The 21769-nt window shown below is 41.4% G+C and overlaps 1 protein-coding gene and 1 long non-coding RNA gene across 7 annotated transcripts in view; one reads left to right on the plus strand and one right to left on the minus strand.

Annotated features, from left to right (window-relative positions):
- LOC102159863 overlaps positions 2003-21769 on the minus strand; it is a 48084-nt gene continuing 28317 nt past the window's right edge. For 2 of the 4 annotated variants that reach the window (XR_002346664.1, XR_001298301.2), the window contains exon 4: positions 2691-5186. This is a non-coding gene — a long non-coding RNA (uncharacterized LOC102159863). Of the gene's footprint in view, positions 5187-21769 lie in introns of all 4 variants that reach the window. The other 2 variants (XR_002346663.1, XR_001298304.2) reach the window with 2 other exon arrangements.
- The window catches only part of APELA (apelin receptor early endogenous ligand), a 33255-nt gene continuing 26222 nt past the window's right edge, over positions 14737-21769 (plus strand). For 2 of the 3 annotated variants that reach the window (XM_013978712.2, XM_021101316.1), the window contains exons 1-2: positions 14737-15990; positions 17188-17277. In XM_013978712.2, the coding sequence (XP_013834166.1) occupies positions 15915-15990; positions 17188-17276 (165 nt within the window). In that variant the 5' untranslated portion in view covers positions 14737-15914 and the 3' untranslated portion in view covers position 17277. The remainder of the gene's footprint in view (positions 15991-17187; positions 17278-21769) is intronic. The other variant, XM_013978711.2, reaches the window with a different exon arrangement.

Raw genomic sequence — 21769 nt, forward strand, 5'->3', positions numbered from 1 at the left:
ATGTAGGATCATTAACCCATTAAGCAGGCCAGGGATTGAACCTGCAACCTCATGGATGCTAGTCGCTTGGTAACCCTCTGAGCCGCAATGGGAACTCCTAAGAAGGCGGGTTTGAATGGCTCCTTGTGTCTGGATTTTGTGATCCACCAGGCAGGTCTAGGCACACAGTGAGCCAGCCCAGGTCTGCACTCTCCACTCTGTGAGGACAGTGACAGGGTGCCCTTGTGGATCTCCCCCTTACCTCTGTCAGCAGGCCCCCTGCAAATTAGATGCTTTCACAAAGTAAGAAAAGTAATCTCCCAGCTACATGACAATAGAAAAAATTTCCCCTGAACTTACTGAGTCACAAAAAATGCAGCCTGGGTGGTCAGAATATAGAAGTATATGTAAGGAGGATAGAATTTACCCTGGAAATTATCATTTTCCAGTCTGATAAAAGCCCTCCAAAATGTTAAATTCTTATTAAACGTGGCAGAAATGTTAAATTATATTCTCCTTGTTCTTTGTCCTTTAACCTTTTTTTTTTTTTTGCCATATGATCACTAAAAATAAATTAGTTCCCTCTTGTGCATATATAACTTTAATTTTTTTAAATATATTTTGTGGAGTTCCCGTCATGGTTCAGTGTTTAACAAACCCAACTAGGACCCATGAGGAGTGTGTTCAAACCCTGGCCTAGCTCAGTGGGTTAAAGATCCTACATTGCCTTGAGCTGTGGTGTAAGTTGTAGACATGGCTTGGATCTGGAGTTGCTCTGACTGTGGTGTAGCTAGCAGCTGCAGCTCTGATTCCACCCCTAGCATGGGAACTTCCACATGCTGCAGCCCTAAAAAAAAACACTAAACAAATAAAAAATAAAATATATTTTATTACTTAGGGTTTGGGGGCTTATAAATGTTAGTATTTATGAACACAGGTTAAGGTATTAACATGCAATATTATTGCAAAAGTTGAGGCATTCTGGGTTGTGAAAACAAAGGCTTTAAATCCCCCACTCTGCACCTGAGCATGGTTGGCATTTCTGTGGGGAAGCTCAGTGTTCACTTCTGAGTGAATTGTGACCACAGAACAGCAGAGCTCAGGCAGAGCCTCTTTTCATTTGGTTACTTTTCAACTATTTATTGCGTGACTGCTATGTCCCACATACTGTTCCAGGGTCTGTGAGTAGAAAGAAACAAGATCCCATTTTCATAGATCTGTACTCTCTTGGGGAGAGATCCACTGAACAAATGAATTTTAAAACTATTAAGAGCTCATTGAATGTTCCAAAGGACAGGACAGTATGAGAGTGTAACTAGTAGAGCAGCCATGTCCAGAAAGAAAAGCTATTGTGGGAGGAAACCTCCACCCTCTTAGATTTCCTGACTGGGTATGCAAATTAAGCTGACAGAGTCACAAGAGAAAAGCATACACATTTATCTCACATAAATTGTTGTGACATAGGACCCTTCTGAAGTAAACAGAGACCAGAAGAAACATACCTGATATTTTATGCTTTTTCATGAGGAGCAGGCATGGGAGGAGCAAAACAGGTAAGAGAATATGGGCTCAGTGTAGTAACCTGAGAAGCGACAGACCTGTCTCATAGGATTCTTCTTCATGCCCCTTTGTCTTAGAAGCTAAGGATGCTCCTTTCTTGCAGATGTAGGGAGGGCACAGCTCAGATGAGGGTTTTATAACCGGCTTTGTGGGAGATGAGAAGAGGGAAAGTTACAGTGACTTTCCATTTTGTGTTGTTTTCTCAAATCCTTCAGCTTAGAATACTCAACATACTAGCTACCATATTTTGGGGAACTGTGTTCTGCACCCCATCACTATCTGTGTGAAGATCTGAGCAAGATGGAGTTTCCGTTGTGGCGCAATGGAAAGGAATCTGACCAGGAACCATGGGGTTGCAGCTTTGATCCCTAGCCTCACTCAGTGGGTTAAGGATCAGACGTTGCCATGAGCTGTGGTGTAAGTCGAAGACACGGCTCAGATCCCAAGTTACTGTGGCTCTGACCTAGGCCGGCGGCTACATCTCCGATTCAACCCCCTAGCCTGGGAACATCCACATGCTACAGGTGTGACCCAAAACAACAACAACAAAAAGATCTGAGCAAGAGTTCCAAGGAGGGGGAACAGATGCAAAGACCCTGTAGCAGGAGAATGTGTGGGTTTTATATGCCATGGAACACAGCAAGGGGAGGAAGGTGGGGAGGGTGGGCAGGGGTTTTGGGGGAGAGGGGTTAGGATAGATGGGCCCCAGGAACAGGATATGGAAGGAGCTGCTTCCACACCAGATCTTCTTCTGAGGGAAATCTACCAAATACCTCTCACCTCTTATGACTTTGCTTCTGAAACTCAATGTGGCCTTTGCTCAAGGGAGCCTCTTATGCAGAATCATATTCCAGGAGGTACTTTTGGCCACTGATAAAGGAAATTCTCCCATAGAGGTGTGGAGACGTCATTCTGGCTTATGCATGAGTTAACTTGAATTTCCACTGACTAGAACAGCCTGTTTGTAACCTATCACACATACATTGCACCTCTGCTTTAACGATTTTTTAAAGATTTTTATTTCTTTAATTATAGTTGATTTACAATGTTCTGTCAATTCCTGCTGTATAGCAAAGTGACCCAGCCATATATAAAATATATATAATACATACACACACACACACACACTTTTTTTTTTTTTTTTTGCAAGCAAGCAAAATCTTTATTACAGGAAAGAAAACAGCTCCCAAAACAGCTGGGAGGAGGGAGAAGAGCCCCCTTCTTTATTGTCTTATAGGGGTTTTTATCCCTTAGAGATGGGGGTACCAACGTGGGGTCCAGAAAGATATGGTTTTCTCCCATTGGCCTTGCCCAAATACTTAAAAGGGGTCCCTGTCCAAAAGGGGTCTCAGGGACAGGAATGTCCCATAAGTCTCATGGTTTCTTTGTCCTTTTCTTCTCATAAACTGAATCACAGGGAGATAGGGATTAATGTCCATCTGGGCATAGGTGCACTCCCTGTAGTAAACAAGGCCTGTGGGGATGTTACTCCCTGGAGCCCTTAAGCCACAAATGTTTATCAACAGCCATATCGAATGCATCAAAGCCTATGCTCCTACACTAACTACCTGAGTTATTATTCTGCCTCAATCCCTTCTTCTAGAGTTGGAGACTCTAACTTCAGGGGGAAAGGGAGCTACCACCACTCTGACTGCTTCCTGCTGTACAGAGACATTGTTAGGGGAAAGAAGTTAGGTCTCCACTCATGGGATGGTCAAGTGGGCTTTGATACATTACATTGGGTACTGCTTCTATCACCATTTGAATGTTGATAGTTGCTAATCAGGATGTAATGAAGCGAGAAATACAATTAATTATACAGGGTCCAAATAAAAAGATCAAGATCACAATGATGACTAAGGTGAAGGAGGAGGTCAACCAGTTCCAGAGGGCAGCTGCAAAAGCTGGAGCTGGATCAGACATCTTATGAATCTGCTGTCAGAGATTTCACAGGGAATCAGGCACATTCTGTGAATAATCAGGAATATAGACACAACATTCAGATTTTATAATAGCACAGATACCTCCTTTAGCTGCAGTGAATATATCTAAGGCCATTCAGTTTTGTAGCACTATTTTTCTTATTTGTTGTTCTTTCATATATACATAACATTCTTTTTCTCACATTATCCTCCATCATGTTCCATCACGAGTGACTAGATATACAGCAGGATCTCATTACCTATGCACTCCGAATGCAATAGTTTGCATCTACCAACCCCCAAATTCCCACTCCCTCCCTCTTGGCAACCACAAGTCTGTTCTCCATGCTTTAATTATTAAAGAAAAGGGTGCACTGACCAGAAGCAAAGAATGTCCATGTTAAAAAAAAAAAAGAAAAAAAAAGATTAAATACCTCTCTTCCTGGGCCAGCTCTGGTACACTATGGATGATAAGACTCCCCTTCCAGGTGCAGGGGTGATGCTGACTTGCCATGCAGGTGCTGGTCTGTTTCTTTGAAACCTTGGAAGAATGTATCCCTGACTTGCTTGATGTTCTTTGTTCTGACCACACATAAAATTGTGCTGAAAACCCTGCTTCTCCAGAGAAGATTCTCAGAGTAATCCAAGAAGCTGTCTTCTGGGCTATAGCCCTTAGTTTGGCTCAAATAAAATCCTCTTCTATTCCTATTATAGACTGTTACTTTTTAAAAAAATTCTTTGTCTTTTTAGCACCATAGCCATGGCTTACGGAAGTTCCCAGGTTAGAGGTCCAATTGGAGCTGTAGCTGCTGGCCTACACCACAGCCACAACAATAAGGGATCCGAGCTGCATCTGTGACCTACACTAGAGCTCACAGCAATGCCGGATCCTTAACCCACAGAGCAGGGCCAAGGATTGTACCCACGTCATCCTGGATAGCCAATAGTCGGCTTTGTCTCCACTGAGCCAAGAAGGGAACTCCTATTATAGATTGTTTATTGATGATTTTCATTGGCATCCACATTTATTCCCAATAAGCTGCAGCAGCCATTTTTAGGATTAGTCTGTGTTTCAAGCTGTTTTTATTTTCTCAAAGTATCTCCACACTCTTGAGAGTGAAAATTTTAAACATGAACAAGAAAAAAAAAAAGAATAGCATAGAAAACCTCAAGTTTCAACAATGACCAGTAAGTTTTAATTGCAGAAGAAATGCATGTTCTCTGTAGATATACACCCAAACCAAAACAAAACAAAACACCCTCAAAGAAGAGAAGGCATTTACCACTCCCCTTCACAGAGAGAACTACTGATGACTCAGTATGATGTTGCATCTCCTTTTTGTCACTTACATACACATGGTGGGGGGTTTGGTTGGTTTTAGTTTCTTGTTTTTGTTGTCAAGATGGTACAACACCATACATGCTACTTTGGAAACAGTATACTTTAAGCCATTCCTGCTGCTCTCTCGCCCTTTCCAAGGAGTTCTCCATTTTAGCAGATCTCGTGACACATTTGACATTCCTCCTGTTTATTTCCCTTTGTACATGGCCAGCACACCAGAACTGTGTTATGTTGGTAATAAGCTCCATGTTGGTCAACCATCTACACAGATGGAAACTCCAGGTTAGCACAGCAGATAGAAGTCTGAGCTTGAATTTGAATCCTGACTCTGCTCTCTGAAGACAAGCACAATATTCAGCTCTCTGGGGCTCAGTTTCACTGTCCTAAAGTGGAGAAACAATAGTTTCTATCTCCCAGTGTTGTTATGGACTATGTAGAATAATGTTTGTACTCACAACACTTACATATCATGAGCTCCGAAAATGGCTGCTATATTTATCATTAAAATATTTCTCATTAGTGAACTGGACTTTTATGCCAACCGATCAAAGATCAAGGATATTGGGAGTTCCTACCGTGGTGCGGCGGAAACGAATCTGACTAGGAACCATGAGGTTGTGGGTTCAATCCCTGGCCTTTTTTAGTGGCTTAAGGATCCTGTCTTGCTGTGAGCTGTGGTGTAGGCCAGTGGCAACAGCTCTGATTACTCCAATTAGACCCTAGCCTGGGAACCATATGATGAGGGCACAGCCCTAAAAAGACAAAATACAAAAAAAAAAAAAAAAAAAAAAAACAAGGCTATTGATTTAACTTCGCAAAAAGCTATATGCAGTGTTATAATGATAGAACAGAAAGTACACTTGCTTGTTAAGTCCTTAGTAGAAGATTGGCTAGATATAACCAAGCAAAGGGTCATGTGTCTGCAGCTCAGGAAGCCAAACTCTGGAAGCAGGAGTTTGCAGCAAAGTAAGGGTTTATTGCAAGACACCGAGCAAGCCTCAGATGCACTCCAGCTTGATCTTTGCATTGATGCACTCCAGCTTGATCTTTAGAACAAAGAGGCTGGATTCATCAACTTGTGACATTTCTTAATTTAGTTTTGGGAATCAGGATGTCTCTGGTTTATGATTCTCTGGCCAAGTGGTCTACAGCTCAAGGGTCTGTGAGCTCATCCTGCCCTGGAGAAACAACTTGCGTTTGTAAGTTAATGATGATATCTCGAGTAGCAATTTTAGTGCATTAATGATGTTTGAGCACAGCAACTGTAGTCACCTGCCTCTGGTTGATCAGTGTTCAGTGAGCATAGGACTGAGGCCAGAGGGGACAAGAAAGGGAATGAAGTTTTAGAGACATTAATCATTAACTCAGTAAGAGAAATGAGACAGTTTGGGGGGTGGGGGGGAGGCACTGAGGATTTGGGATGGAAATGCTGTAAAATTTGGTTGTAATGATTGTTGTACACCTATAAATGTAATAAAACCTATAAGTAATAAAAAAAAACTCAGTAAGGAAACTCGATTTTAGGGAAACTCAGCTTCAATGATGGCATCTTATTTATCAATCAATGTAGCCTATGTAAAATGCTACTTAGTATATAGAAGGGCACCACTTAGTAGTGCTATACTCATGCCCTGTGTTCAAGAGGAGCTGGCCAGTACTTGAGCAACCCTCACCCCCTCAGGTGAGGGAAAGAAAAGCCATTAAAGAACAGTAGTGAACCTATAAGTGCAGGGAATCTTGACTGTTTGAGGGGTCGTTTATTTGGGCTCCACCAAGCAATCACCTGTGCTTCATTCTTCACCTGTAGGCAGCACTGACAAATCATCAAAAGTAAAGGAATGTGGTCTCCAAAGTGTGGAGGAGAAAGCCTTAGTAATTCTGCCTTGAGATTTTCCTTCCACCCTGTTTTGCTGACATCAATCTCCCTGCAATAGGTTTTGAAAAAGAATGAGATAAAAGGAATCAGAGAAACCGAGCAGAGAATCAGCAGAAAACAGAGTGAAGAGGTTGATCACCTCTGTCATTTTTATTTTTAAGGTGAGCTTTAATGGAAAGTGACACTGCCTTGTCCTCTGCTCTAATCTGGAGGGAACATTAGTATGCTAACTAGCCTCCTTACCTCATGCTGAGGTGTGATTAGATGCCTAGCAAAGTCCTTTCAAAATTTAAAGTCCTTTCCATGAGATTGTAATTCCAGCTCTACAACTTCCTTAACTTCACTTAATTTGGCATGGCGGTAGTATTGCTTTTTGCCAGAAGCCATCGTGTTATGTGGTAATTAAATATGTAAGACAGACTTTCCCAAAAATAGACAAATAAAGACTACTGAAATTCCCCAACATGTGAGCTCCTCTCTTTTCGGCTTTCCCTTTGTCTTGCTTCCTCCTATTTTCCTTCTTCCCATTTTTCCCTTTTACTAGGCATTTTATTCTTTTTATTTTCAAATAACTGGATTAACACACACATTTTTCCTTCACGTGCACGTGTGCGTATGCCACACACACACACACACACACACGCGCACACACACACATACGAGCACACACACACCTGGCAGCACTCACCCAACAGCGTCTGCTACTGATTTCTTCCTCCAGAAAGGACAAAGGGTCAGTGAGAGGAGCAGCAAGATCTGATAGAAAGGCCCACATTGGTATAAGGAACTGCCCTTACGACTCTGCAGACAATTAAGTAATTGGATCCATATGGGCTGGCTTACAGACTTTTTGAAAGAAATGAAATTCGGTGTGGAGTTCTGACTTCGATAAGGGCCAGAAGTAGAAAGACACTCCTGCGATTATCTGTCCAGCTTATTTTTGGCAAATTAGTATGACATACACAGAGACCTGTGTTTGCATTACAGCGGAAGGGGATGTCTTAAAGCTGCTCACTGGAAAAGAAAGCAGTAGCCTAACCTAACTTATCACCCATCTCTAAGACTTACAAATACGCATACAGTCTATAATTACAACCATTATATTTCTGAAAAATAGCATTTGATTGGAAGTTCATCAGTCAGACAGAAAACTTACATGATTTGTTCATTTGAAGAGCACAGATACAACTTAATATTCAAATAGAGATTGATTAAAAATACAAAACTATTTTCATTTTAAATATTAAAGATGGCTCCATCCATGAAGCTCAACGTATGAAAAGGATGGTTTTATTTCTGCAGCTATGGAAAGGTCATAGCAGCTCAGAAGAGGAACTCTGGGGTCTCACTATCTGGGTCCAGACCCTAGCTAGGTCTGTTGTTTGCACTACACAACCTTAGGAAATTACCTCATTTCTTTACTCCACAGTTGCCTAATTTGTAAAACAGACAAAAGAGGGCTGTTGTGAGGATTAAACTAGTTTTTAAGTAAAGTTCCTACAGTAACGCTTGGCACACAGTGAGTGATAGAAAATCTTTCATGTTAAACTTGCTTCTAACAAGAATCTTCATGGTGCAGATTTGTGGGTATTTTGTTTTGGTTTTGTTTTGTTGTTGTTTTTTTTTTTTTTTTTTTTTTTTTTTTAGGGCTGCGCCTGTGGCATATGGAGGTTCATAGGCTAAGGGTCACATCAGAGCTCTAGCTGCCAGCCTATGCCACAGCCACAGCAACACAGGATCTGAGCCATGTCTGTGACCTACACCACAGCTCATGGCTATGCTAGATCCTTAATCCACTGAGAAAGGCCAGGGATGGAACCTGCAACCTCATGGTTCCTAGTTGGATTCATTTCTGCTGCTCCACAACAGGAACTCCGAGATTTGTTCTATTACTAAATTGTGTTGGCCTTTGGGAAGTTATTTAATGACAGTTTTTTAATTTGTATAAAGGAATGGATTGGACTTCAATTCCAAAACACAAACACACACACATATATACGTGTGTGTGTGTGTGTACATGGGAATCTCATGTATGTATATATACATGGAATGTTAGAATTGGAATATATACATGGAATATTTATATATACATAATATACACATAATATTTATATTTCTCAGGCCTTTCCTAGACTTCGATAGCACGTAAACTAGTTTAAATATTGTGTGTGATAAGGGCTCAATAGATGTAAAACAGTCACAGTAGCTGATTAACTGATCACAAATGTTTCTAGCTCAGGTGCCAAGTTTAGGGAACGCAGAAGTAGCATGGAAATAATAAGTAATAATACAATACTCCCCCAGCCGGGTCAAAAGGCATGACAGAGAACTGTATCCTATATTTTCAAATAGCTCACATGGGCACTCATAGAAAAGAGAGCTGAAAACTCTTCTTGACTAATGATCAGGAAGAAAGTCAGGCCCAGGTAGCAACAATGGCCAGCTTCTGGGTGGGGGGAGAGCCCCCGGTGGGGGGAACATGGATGGGACTGGATTCTCCCGGAAAGAGAAATGATGTTCTGCAGGATGTTACTAGGGAGTGAAGTAAAGTTCAGGACTGAAAGGATGAAATGCTTGGAAATTGATCAACGATTGCTGTACTTTGTCAACCATCCCCTAGTTAGCACACTACCACCTGAGGGGTCAATATGAGACATGCATGCTCTGGGCTTATGCTTTTCTTCCTCATAAAATGCAATAAAATCCCCACATATGTTCACTTCATATTTATTAAATGGATTAATGAAGCCTCTTACATTTTCAGTCAAAGGAAATTGAGATAGAACCAAAAGTTAGGGTTTCAGAGGACTTAAGGAACTGTAAATGTAAAGACTAAATAACTCACATTTTAAGTGAAGGATCTGATAAAATGACTTGACCAAAGCCATGTGACTTAGTGACAGGAGCCAGGACTAAAAATGCAAGTTGCCTGATTCCTATGGTCATGCTGTTTCCATCACAACAAATTACCTTCGGATTTTGGTGATGAACCAAATCATCACAAGCCAAGAGTCAAACATTCAGTTTCTGTTTCACCAGTTTAAACTCTAGACCATTCAATTCCTGTGGTTCAAAAGACACTCAAGATTCCATGACTATCTCAGTCTTAAATATGGCCTTAAAGAATTCCAGTGCAAGATTTACTAGCAGCTTTATATCATATACAATTCATCCAATAAACAATAATCATAGCCTAGGAATCACTGGATTTATTATGAAAATTCTGGAGACAGTTTTTGATAAAAATAAGCATAAAAAGAGGTTATAATTTGGGGTAAAGAAGATAAATCCAAGATATCTCACTGATTTTTTTTTTTTTGTCTTTCTTTTTGTCTTTTTAGGGACACACCTCGGCATTATGGAGGTTCCCAGGCTAGGGGTCTAATTGGAGCTGTTGCTGCCGGCTTACACCAGAACCACAGCAACGCCAGATCCAAGCCGCTTCTGTGACCTACACCACAGCTCATGGCAACACCAGATCCTTAACCTACTGAGTAAGGCCAGGGATTGAACCTGCAAGCTCATGGTTCTGAGTTGGATTTGTTTACTATGTGCCACAATGGGAACTCCATCACTGATTTTTTAAAAAAGAGAAATATTACAAAGTATTGAATGATTTTTACCTGATTCATTCATTAGAAAAATATGTAAAGGTCGCCAATATCCCTATTTAATGTACCTCCATGACAAGTTTTCTTAATGCCATTTGGCCAATCACTTTAACCCAGTAGCCTGGGTAAGAAAGAGTCACCACAAGGGAGGGGTCTGGACATCTCACATATGTTGCTACCTTGATTATTTCTGTACTTGTTATCATTGAGAGTCTACTGTAACCCTGATGATGCTATTTTTTTTTTTTTTCTAATTTGCCAGGGGTATGAGGGCTAAAAAGATATCCATACTCTCAAAAGTGTGTGCCTTTTTTGGAATTTTGGTTTCTTGTGAAAATATGTGTTTTGGCTCAGATATTAGCTTGATGCAGCATTTATGATCAGTAATGTTTTTTCAACTAGTGCATATGCCCAAGAAGATCCTGGGAAAATTTCTGAGTGAGCATTTTACCGAGTAAATGTTTTAGCACAGTAATATTCTAATTTTATCCATTTGTAATCTCTAACATGTCTAATTCACTATGGCCTCAAAGCAGGGAGAATGCCAATTTTGCTCTCATATTTTTGCAAAGCCAATACCTTTTTATTGACAATGATTCTGTTGTCTATAACTCCAGTTGTCAGTTTCTTCTTCATTGTTAATTTGGGACCCAAGAATGATTGTAGAGAATGAAAAGCAGCCTCAGAGAACTAATGAAGTGAGTGGAAACTAAACACATGGGATCGGGTCTAGACCCCAAAGTGGTCAAAATGGGACCAAGGAGCAACAGAAAAATGTATAATGAAACCAGAAGTCAGTCAATGTGTTAGTGTGAAGTCCAGAGGGTCAGAAAGCTTAGAGATTGAGGACGTGGAAAGCCAGGGGAAACCCAAGGGAAGCCAGGCCTTGGGCAGATAACCGAAGTCAGAGCAAGGTTAGGAAGGGGCAGTCAACACCATCCAGGCAACCAGGAGGCAAAGAGGAAATCAGGCCACAGTCTGTCTCTGCCAGGCTTGGTAATTAATGAGCCCACCTCTGGGCAGGAGCTAAACCCACCACAAACAGAGACAGGTATTAAACCAGAAACCAAGAGCAAAACCTAAGAGTACTAGGGTGTGCTTTACTAAGAAACTGAGTGGAATTTTATGCAACAATATTTCAGATAAGAAAGCTATGACAATGAAGCAAACATAAAATGTCCAACCCCCATGGAGTTTACATTTTATAGAGGTAGGTAAGTCACAGGCTATGGACCATAGTTACAGAACACAAATTTTCAGGCTTGAAAGGTAACCTAGTCTTTGTTCTTGTCTAGGTCAAGTTCCATAAACAGCTATCCTAATGAATAAATAGCCATGGTTCTAATTAATTCCTGAACTTGACTTTTTTCCCCCTTTTCACCTTTTCTAGGTAAATTTTTTACATATTCCTTTTCTTTATTCCTATATTCACTTCCAGAGTCATACTAGTTTTAAGTTCTCACTCACTCATTTTTGTTTGTTTTTGTTTTTTTGGCCATGCCCATGGTATGTGGAAGTGCCCTCTGGACAGAGATCAAACCTGGGCCATCGTAGTGACAACACCAGACTTTTAACCAGCTGAGCCACTGGGAAACTCCCAGCACCCATTCATTTTTTTTTTCCCCTGGAGCTATAGCCTCCAGCCTACACCACAGCTCACAGCAACGCCGGATCCTTAACCCGCTGAGCAAGGCCAGGGATCGAACCCACAACCTCATGGTTCTTAGTCGGATTCGTTAACCACTGAGCCATGACGGGAACTCCCATTCATTTTTTAATATCTCATGATTTTCATACTCAATTCAAATTGATATGAATTCAATATTTCTAGGCTCCACAGAAGACATCAAAAGGAGAAAGGGCAAGTGTCAAGGAGTTTTTATTTCTGCAGGAGTCCATACACCCTCAAGAAACTGTCAGGATGAATGTGTAATGGTCCACAAGAGAGGCATAAAGCCTTGGTGGTGAAAAGGCCATGATAACAAGATATTTTCCAGATTCCCAGAACAGAACTGAAATCACTTTCAGTTGGCAAGAGTTAGGAAATGCTTGTAGAGGAAATCTAATGAATTTATAAGAAAATTATATTAAATTTGATAAAATTTAATGAGTAAACATTAAATACAAGAGTAGAATCTTTGATTCTTCATTTTATCCCTAGTACCTGGAACCAGAGCTTGGAACATGGTAGCCAATTTAGGTCCTCAGCAAATACCTGTTGAGCTGATTTGGAATGATTGGGTTAAATCCTGAACATCTAGTAGGATCTCAGTTAAGTAAAATTTGGACTAACAGAGCAGGTCTTTTCAAAGAAAAGAAACACAGAACATGAGCATAAATAAGAGATGTGAGAAGAGCTAGCCTAATTTGGATGTTTTGAAGTATTCACAGAAAAGTGATTTATTGGTGCTGTGGACTCACAACCCACAGAAATGCCAGGTCAATTGTCACTGTCCTTTAGTGTCTAGCATTTCAGTTTTCTCATCAACTTTATATACTATTTCATTGTACTACAGAAACCAGCTTCTTTTTTTGTTCTTTTTTGTCCACACCTGTACCACTCAGAAGTTCTCACAGGCCAGGGATCGAAACCACATCACAGCAGCAGCCTGGGCTGTTGCAGTAAAAATGTTGGATCCTTACCCTGCTGTGCCACAAGGGAACTCCCAGAAAACATCTTCTTAATCATCATCATCAACTTCTTCCTTGTTTTTAGAAAGAATAAAGAATAATTTTTTTTTCCTTTTCTAGGGCCGCACCCACGGCATATGGAGGTTCCCAGGCTAGGGGTCTAATCGGAGCTGTAGCTGCCAGCCTACGCCAGAGCCACAGCAATGAGGGATCCAAGCCATGTCTGCGACTTACACCACAGCTCAGGGCAACACTGGATCCTTAACCCACTGAGCGAGGCCAGGGATTGAACCCGAAACCTCATGGTTCCTACTTGGATTCATTTCGGCTACACCACGATGGGAACTCCTATTTATATATTTTAAAATTATTCTTTATTGGGAGTTCCTGTAATGGCTTAGTGGTTAACGAATCCAACTAGAAACCATGAGGTTTCGGGTTCGATCCCTGGCCTCACTCAGTGGGTTAAGGATCCAGTGTTGCCGTGAGCTGTGGTGTAGGTCACAGATGTGACTCGGATCCTGTCCTGCGTTGCTGTGGCTGTGGTGCAGGCTGGCAGCTGTAGCTCAAATTCAACCCTGAGCCTGGGAACCTCCATATGCCACAGATATGACTCTAAAAAGCAAAAATTAGAATAGAATAGAATAGATAATGTCAACTTTCATAAATGCAATATGTTATCTCACAAAACCCTTGTAACTATTTCAGGTGGAATACAGGGTATTTTATCTCATTTTTTTTTTCTCTTTTTATGGCTGCACCTGTGGCATATGGAAGTTCCCGGGCTAAGGGCTGAATCAGAGCTGCAGCTCCCGGCCTACGCAATAGCCAAGGCAACACTGGATCTGGGCTCTATCTGTGACTACACCAAAGCTTGTGGCAACACCGGATCCTTAACCAACTGAGCGAGGCCAGGGAACAAACCTGCATCCTCATGGATCTAGTCGAGTTCTTAACCTGCTGAACCACAATAAGAACTTCCATTTTATCTCACTTTTTTTAATGACAAAATTATGTTTAAACTGGTTACATAACTTAAATATAGCACTTCTCTGTATGCTGACTGGGGAGATAATCTTCCCAGTACTTTCTTGTATTAGCCATTTTCTAGGAGTTCATTGTTGATCGGCTGGAAATGAAATATGGAAATTTTAATCGGTATATGCAGTTTGTAGTAGCCACTATCTCACCCCAGAGAAAGCTCACGAATACTCTGAATGGACTTAAGATTTGGCCTGGAGTTGTACTGTAAACTATCAGTCTCCAGGTGGTTTGCTGGACTAAATGCTCACCTCTGTCAGCTTGCAGATCCCAGTGTGCTGTACTGGAAGCTTTCAGGCAGATGTGTCAACTCCAACAGTCCCTCCCTTTGCTGTTCTTGAGCACTTTTAGACCACAAGTCCACACTCTTGTATTCAGTTGATGTCATGGAGTGGTGCCCAAATACATCACGGCAACATAGTGCCCCTTAACCCCAAACTTCCAGTCAGATGGGCAAATATTCTCAGGATTTTAAGAAAGTGATTTTAAGAATTTCTGTATGTTCTGGCCTGTTATAAAGTACATGCATATGCTTCTTACAGACTGATATCTAAGATCAAGCAAATTAGACTTTCCTTTGTGGCTCAGCGGTGACGAACCCGACTGGTACCCATGAGGATACGTGTTCATTCCCTGCCCTTGCTCAGTGGGTTAAGGATCCGACATTGCTATAAGCTGTGGTGTAGATTGCAGACTCGGCTCAGATCTGGCGTTGCTGTGGCTATGGCCTAGGCCAGAAGCTACAGCTTTGACTCAACCCCTACCCTGGGAATTTGCACATGCTGCAGGTGTGACCTTAAACACACACACACACACACACACACACACACACACACACACAAGCAAATTATGCATTAATTTCAAACCTCAATGTCCTGTACCAACTGCCTGAATCTAGAGAAACATAATGCAATACAATTCCTGGCAACTCACAAGTTGCCTACTCTTTAGATTTGGTATTTTGTCTCTACATATATGTGAGTGTATCTACACTACTGTTTCAGTTGACTTTATAGTAGGTACTGGCTTCTTCATTTGTAACAGCTACCTATGATAGGCAAGGAAGCACTTAACAAGATGTCTTGGAGCGTGTGTGAAGATAACACATGATTGCCTTTGTCTTCTGGGCTCATCCCAAGAGGAGCTGGGAGGTCTTTCTCCACCCCTCATTTCTTCATGGGAGATGTACCAGCCACCCTATATAAATTTTTTAACAGAACACAGATTCTAGGAATCTGTGGCTTACCCCAACTTCCTTTTTTTAAAACCCTGGATATACTGCAGATGAAAATTATCTCCATTATCTTAGAGGCTGCACTTTACAAAATATAAATATATACAGTTTGGAGATTTATTTCAGAACATTCTAAATGCCAGGAATGTTTAATGAGTAAACCCATGTAACAAGCAGTTTAGAGATTTGGGGCAAACAGTCACCACTTTGCAGTAGGTTTGGAAAGGAGGAAGACTTGGCCACATGTTCGGGCCACAAAGCATTTGGCAGTCTGAGTTAGCGCTCCAGAATTCCTTCTGAAAAGGACAAGGGACTTCCTGTCATTCCGCTGGGTTTCTGCGTGTGGGACCAGCGTGGACGATGTAAACTGTAAACAGATGTAAATGGAGAGGAAGGAGGCAGCTCCACTCGGGCTGATCAGCCTCCCCCACGGGAGCTGGGGGCCGAACTCCCCCCCGGGTCTGTTCCGAGATGGCTCAGCTCATTGCACGTATTTACTTATGGAAATCAAGGGGCGGGACGGGCGGGAGCGGGTGGAGGAGGAGTCTGAGACTGGCCCGCGGCCACAGTCACTCGTGCGCGGTGACCATCAACCTCCTGAGCGCAGCAGCTGCCGGCCGAGGTCTATCCTTAGCATGAGAGGAGGGTCCCCGGGCACCGCGGACCATTCAGACTGCGACCTCGTGGGCTGTCTCACCTACTGCAGTGTGGCAGAAAGATGAGGTTTCGACAGTTCTTTTTAGTATTTTTTATTTTTATGATGAATCTTCTACTTATCTGCGGACAGAGACCAGGTAGGACTTATGACCATTTGTAATGAGTAACTTGTTTTTATGTCTGTTTGTGCCTGGGCCTCCCACCATGACTGTTTCTGTTGAAAATCTCCTAGGTTTGCTTTGGGGTGTTGGGGTAAACGTGTAGGATTTCACAAGTATGCTCCTTATTTTGTGAGGTATGTTATTTGGCTATTTTAAAATAATAGCTGGATTTTCAAATGATGATAAATATTTTACCACTATGTTTCTAAATTCAAAGAAAATTGATCCCAAGGCTATTACAGATATGTTGTCCTTATAAGTAAAAGGATAGCTGTTATTTCTAGATATATAGTTAGATGTGTCACTTTAAAAAGTGTGATTTTTAATGTTGTGTTTATAGAGCCAAAAGAAGTTAAAGTACGTATAGTCGAGATAGATATTTATCTGCTTGACATATTTTTCAAAGAATGTATTAGCTGTGTTGTTCTTAACAGGAATCTAGTAAAGTTATCCTAAAGTGCTTTTACTTCAAAACCAAATATATAAGATTGCAGAGCACTGGCAAGTGAAAAAAAAAATTTGGAAGTTTTCTCACTAAGGGAAAAAGCCAGCCCAAATTTAAATAGAAAGGTGACAACATTTATATACACATATGTTAGATAATTCCCTTGATAATATAGTTCTCCATTTAGAACAGAAAATGGTGGATAACTGGTTAAATATTCAGTCTCTACCTTTAAATTAATCAGATGTTTGATCATTGAGATTATTTCAAATGAAGGCTCCTGGTCTGCCTTTTTTTTACATAAATAGGAAAAGTTTCAAATTAGCAACTCTTTAAGCAGCTGATGCCTTCTAACTGTTTATAGCAATGGCTATTCAAACTGTTTCCCCTCTCAAAACACGGAACAACTTGGACAATATTCTTGTAAAATACTTGTGATTAATTCAGTGCATAAAATGAAAATTCCAAGAGCATTTAGGAAGTAGTCATGTAGGAGAAAAATTTTACCAGTAGATCCTGCCATCCATGTGAACTGTTAGGACTATAGATCCCACCACACATGTGAACTGTTAAGAATACCTGGCACACATTTGCATCTTGTGGGTTTTTAATATCATAATCACATCTGAACAAATAGCAAATAATCACAGTATAATTTGGGTCCCATTCTCCGGGTTAAACAACAACTAATTTATGTAATGCTCCTAATATTTCCTTTTTCCCCTCAGCTAATTTGGCAGTAAGAAGAAAGTTGCACAGACACAACTGTCTTCAGAGGAGGTGCATGCCTCTCCATTCACGGGTGCCTTTCCCCTGAGGTATTTCTTTTTTATACTTTGCTTTTTAGGGCTACACCCAAGACACGTAGAAGTTCCCAGCCAGGGGTTGAACTGGAGCTGCAGCTGCCAGCCTATACCGCAGCCACAGCAACACGAGATGTGAACCATGTCTGTGACCTACACCACAGTTTACCCAGATCCTTAACCCACTGAGCAAGGCCAGGAATCTAACACTAATCCTCATGGATACTAGTTAGGTTCTTAACCTGCTGAGCCACAATGGGGAACTCCCCCCTGAGGTACTTCTGATAGAAAATAGTTTTACTCTGTGTAGGCAGTGTTTTAGATTAGATATACTTGAGAATGTTTATTTACATTTTGAGTATGTGATAATGACATTGCAGTGATGTCAGTTTAAGGAATGCATACTAACAGTCTGCATACTAACGGTGAAATGAAATGATGTTTGGGAATTGTTTTATTTTATGTTATTTTATTTTAGTCTTTTTAGGATCGCACCAACGGCATATGGAGGTTCCCAGGCTAGGGGTCTTATCAAAGATGTAGCCACCGGCCTATGCCAGAGCCACACGAGATCCGAGCCGGGTCTTCGACCTACCCCACAGCTCATGGCAACACCGGATCCTTAACCCACTGAGCCAGGCCAGGGATTGAACCTACAACCTCATGATTCCTAGTCAGATTCGTTAACCACTGAGCCACAAGGGGAATTCCAGGGAATTGTTTTAATCATCTAATAGGATACATGAAGAACATGTACAAAAATCTTGATTGTTGAATCTGAGTGATAGTTATAAGGAAATTAATACTGCTGTGTGTGTTTAAGAATTTTCATAATGAAAAAAATCGGGTACCAGGGGAATTTAATTATAAAGGTATCTTTAAACATGTGTTTTGAAAAACTCCGTATGTTATCCAGAAAAAGCACATTTCCCTTTAAGGCCACTGTGTGCTTGAAAGCATCTGGACACATTTGCCCAACAAGGCCAAATGGTTGATGTATTAGCCTTAGTACTTAGCAGTTTATTATTCCTGAAGATGTTTCTTTCAATATACAAAATCACTATAAAATTAATGACATGACAGTTTTCCAGCTTCACTAATAGTCTTGATGGTTGCGTCTTTAAGCATAAATTTGGGAAAAAAAATTGTCCTCCCTCCTTTTTTTTGCATTCATGGAAAAAGCCATGACTGTACACCACCACCAGCATCAGTAAAACTGCTTGAATCAATTAACTGCCCAAGTTTAAGTTACTTCATACTAAAAAATAAGGAACTTGACATTCCATTGTAATTATTTTAAGCTTTTTAATTCATATGAAATCTATCTTTTTTTAAAAATGTCATAGAAATATTCCTCAGCTGGTTAACATAACATAGGCAATTGCTGAATTAGCCTATTCAGTTGGCCTGTGGACTGGAGTAATTGTGGCACTATACATTCAAAGGAAAGAATGGTGGCTGTGCCTGGAGTTTAATATGTGCTTTTCAAAGCAATGAGTACCCTATAGTAGGATGTTAAATAAAGGAAGAGCCTTTCAGTAATAAGCGTTTATCAGGAAGACTGAGACAAAAAGCCATGTTCTTCTCTACGCCTGCGTCTGTAACAAATTACTCTCTGCTATCAAAGTATGAAAAATAAATTTGGTGGAGGGTTCCAGAGAGTTGCAATAGGAAGGAAGTTCCTGAGAAGCCAATTAATAGGGACTAAACCATGCCTTAAAAGGATTTGCTATATTATTAGAAAAATCCTTTGGTGTGTGTTGATAATGCATTTCAGTTCCTCATGTAAACAGTGGTCAAGTCTGTGCCTAGGAGGAGTGGAGAAGTTCAAGATTTTTCCAGCACTCCTCCACAGATAACAAAGAGGCACCATTCGCAGTAGGAAGGGAATTCCTGCATATGCCGGAACAAAGCCCTTAGTCAGCCACAGATTATATTGGTTTTCTCCACAAACCACCTGCCATAAATACTAGGGCTGCAAGTAAACAAGATAGAGAGGTGAAATTTGAATTATCAAAGTTAAGGAAAAATTTGACCTATAAACCAAATTTGTAAACCAAAGAGTAACTTCAGTCAAAGCCATATAAACCATTTAATAATAGCAGTCCTTTACAAAAGTTGGGTAAGCCTTTTAAAGAACTGCTCAGGTTACAGCATCCATTTTCTCAGTGTTTAGACTAGCCCTGCATTCCAGCTCCAGTACTTTGAAGAATGTGTAAAAGTCACATTTTGGAATCCAGCAGGAGTGTAACAGCCAGTGCCAGATACACATCAAGATCACTTTCCTAGGAGGCAGCCCCAAACTGCAGCTATTTAGGTCCTTTGTATTTCCTTTTGAATTTTAGAATTAGTTGTTATTTATAGAGCTGTTGCTTTAAATGAGTTTGTAATACAAAATGTAAAGAGGAAATAAACATTTAAATTAATACTTTAGAAAAAGAAAAAAAAAAGATAACTTCCCAAGCTTTTGTTCAACCAGTGCTTTAATCAGTGTTCCCTGCGAGTCTGAGAGCATGATTGGCACTGTCCTAGATACTTGCACACTTGTTTTGTGTCTTGCAACCAAGGCACCTTGATGCCTGGATAAATGCGCTGTAGATGCAGGTGGTGGCCCTCGGAAGAGGCTGAACCTCCGGTTTGGTTCGTATATCCCCCTGGGTTTTCCACATGTTTTATGTAAAATCACATGTCCTGACCTGATCCAGTTAGGAGGGCTGTAAAAGGATGGGTCAGGTAACGTGACATGGAGGGGTGTGGACTTGTAGCTCACTTGATACCAAAGCCTATAACCTTTCCTCTGTCAGTTTCCCCCTCCCTCCCACCCCATACCCCACACCCAGGAGTCTGCCTCAAATATACCCAGTGAGATTTCCCAACAGTCCCGGTGATGCAGTAGAACATCCATGCTGTATAAAATTTATTTCCTGGATACTTATTTTTCCCCCCTTAAAAACATTTTAACACCACCTTCAGCCGTAAGTCAGTGAGAGTGAAGGAAACTAAAGGCGTGCCAGAAAGTCCAAGCCTACAGGTGGATGTGAGAGCTAAAGAGTGGAGACCAGGTGTCCTCTTCACACAGCACAGTTTGACTGCAGGCCTGCTTTTATTGATACATATGTGACCTGGGTTAACTACGCACTGTCAACACATGCTCTTTTCAGCTTTTTATTTTTATTTTTTAATTTTTTTTTTCTGTCGTTTGTCTTTTTAGGGCTGTACCCATGGCCTATGGAGGTTCCCAGGCTAGGGGTCTAATCAGAGTCGTAGCTGCTGGCTTATGCCACAGCCACAGCCACAGCCACGCCCGGTCTGAGCTGTCTGTGACCTACACCACGGCTCCTGGCAACGCCAATTCCTTAACCCACTGATGGAGGCCAGAGATGGAAGCTTAAACCTCATCATTCCTAGTTGGATTCGTTTCCGATGTGCCAAGTTGGGAACTCCTCTTTCCAGCTTTTTAATAGTCATTATAGTATATGTTCATGGCATGACATCTTCCCTGACAGTCTGGAAGAATGTGAAGTCTGAAGTATCCCTCCACCCCCCTCCCTCGTCCCTTTGCCCACTTTCCTTTCCCAAAAATAATGGCAATGGAAATGTTTTTGCTGAAGGTACTTTTTTTTTTTTTTTTTTTTTTTGCTTTTTAAGGCCAAACCCTCGGTATATGGAAGTTCCCAGGGTAGGGGGCAAATTGGAGCTCCAGCTGCCGGCCTACACCACAGCCACAGCAACGTGGGATCCAAGCCACATGTGCGTCTGTGACGTACAGGCAATGCTGAATCCCCTAACCCACTGAATGAGGCCAGGGATCAAACCCGCATCCTCATGAGCCACAGCGGACACTCCGGACAATCCGGTAAAGGTACCTTTTAATACAGTAATTTAAATTGAGACCAGCTAATACCCTCATCATTCTTGATTCTCATTCAAATGAGCTTCTACTTCTCTATTTTCTGCCTTATTCTTACTCCCTTAAAGTCAGGGGCTTCTGAGCCCTCTGATCAAAACCTCCACCCTCCTGCCTGCACACCTTTTCTGCTCTGTCCTAGTGCCCTGGATTCTGTCCTAGCACCGTGTCCTCCTCACTTCATCTGCCCCCTTGGCTTAAGGGAAAGCTACGTCTGCCTTCAGCACAGCATTTCCACTAGAGGAGAGCCTTTCCTCTCAGTGACAGCAGGGCTGTCTGCGAAAGACTCTTCCTACTTTGAGGCAACTCTCATTCCCAGGCAGCTAGACTTCAAACCTTTAATGACTTCCAGTTTCCTTAAACTTTTAAACCTCATTATCCAAACTCATAGCAAGAGAGAATTCCTCTTCCCAGAGAAAATGGAGATGATCAAGCTTCAAAATCAGACCCTGCCCTTCAATTGCAAACATCCATGTCAGCAGCACTTCTATTTTCCCTCCCTAGTCTTTCATTAAGAGAGTCTTCCCGTGGGTATTGCTAACGTCTCCACGCCTCTGGAACCTTGATCCAATTACTACTCCCTTTCTTCCTCACAATCAG

The sequence above is a fragment of the Sus scrofa genome, chromosome 8, assembly GCF_000003025.6.
Source record: "Sus scrofa isolate TJ Tabasco breed Duroc chromosome 8, Sscrofa11.1, whole genome shotgun sequence".
Taxonomy (NCBI): Eukaryota; Metazoa; Chordata; class Mammalia; order Artiodactyla; family Suidae; genus Sus; species Sus scrofa.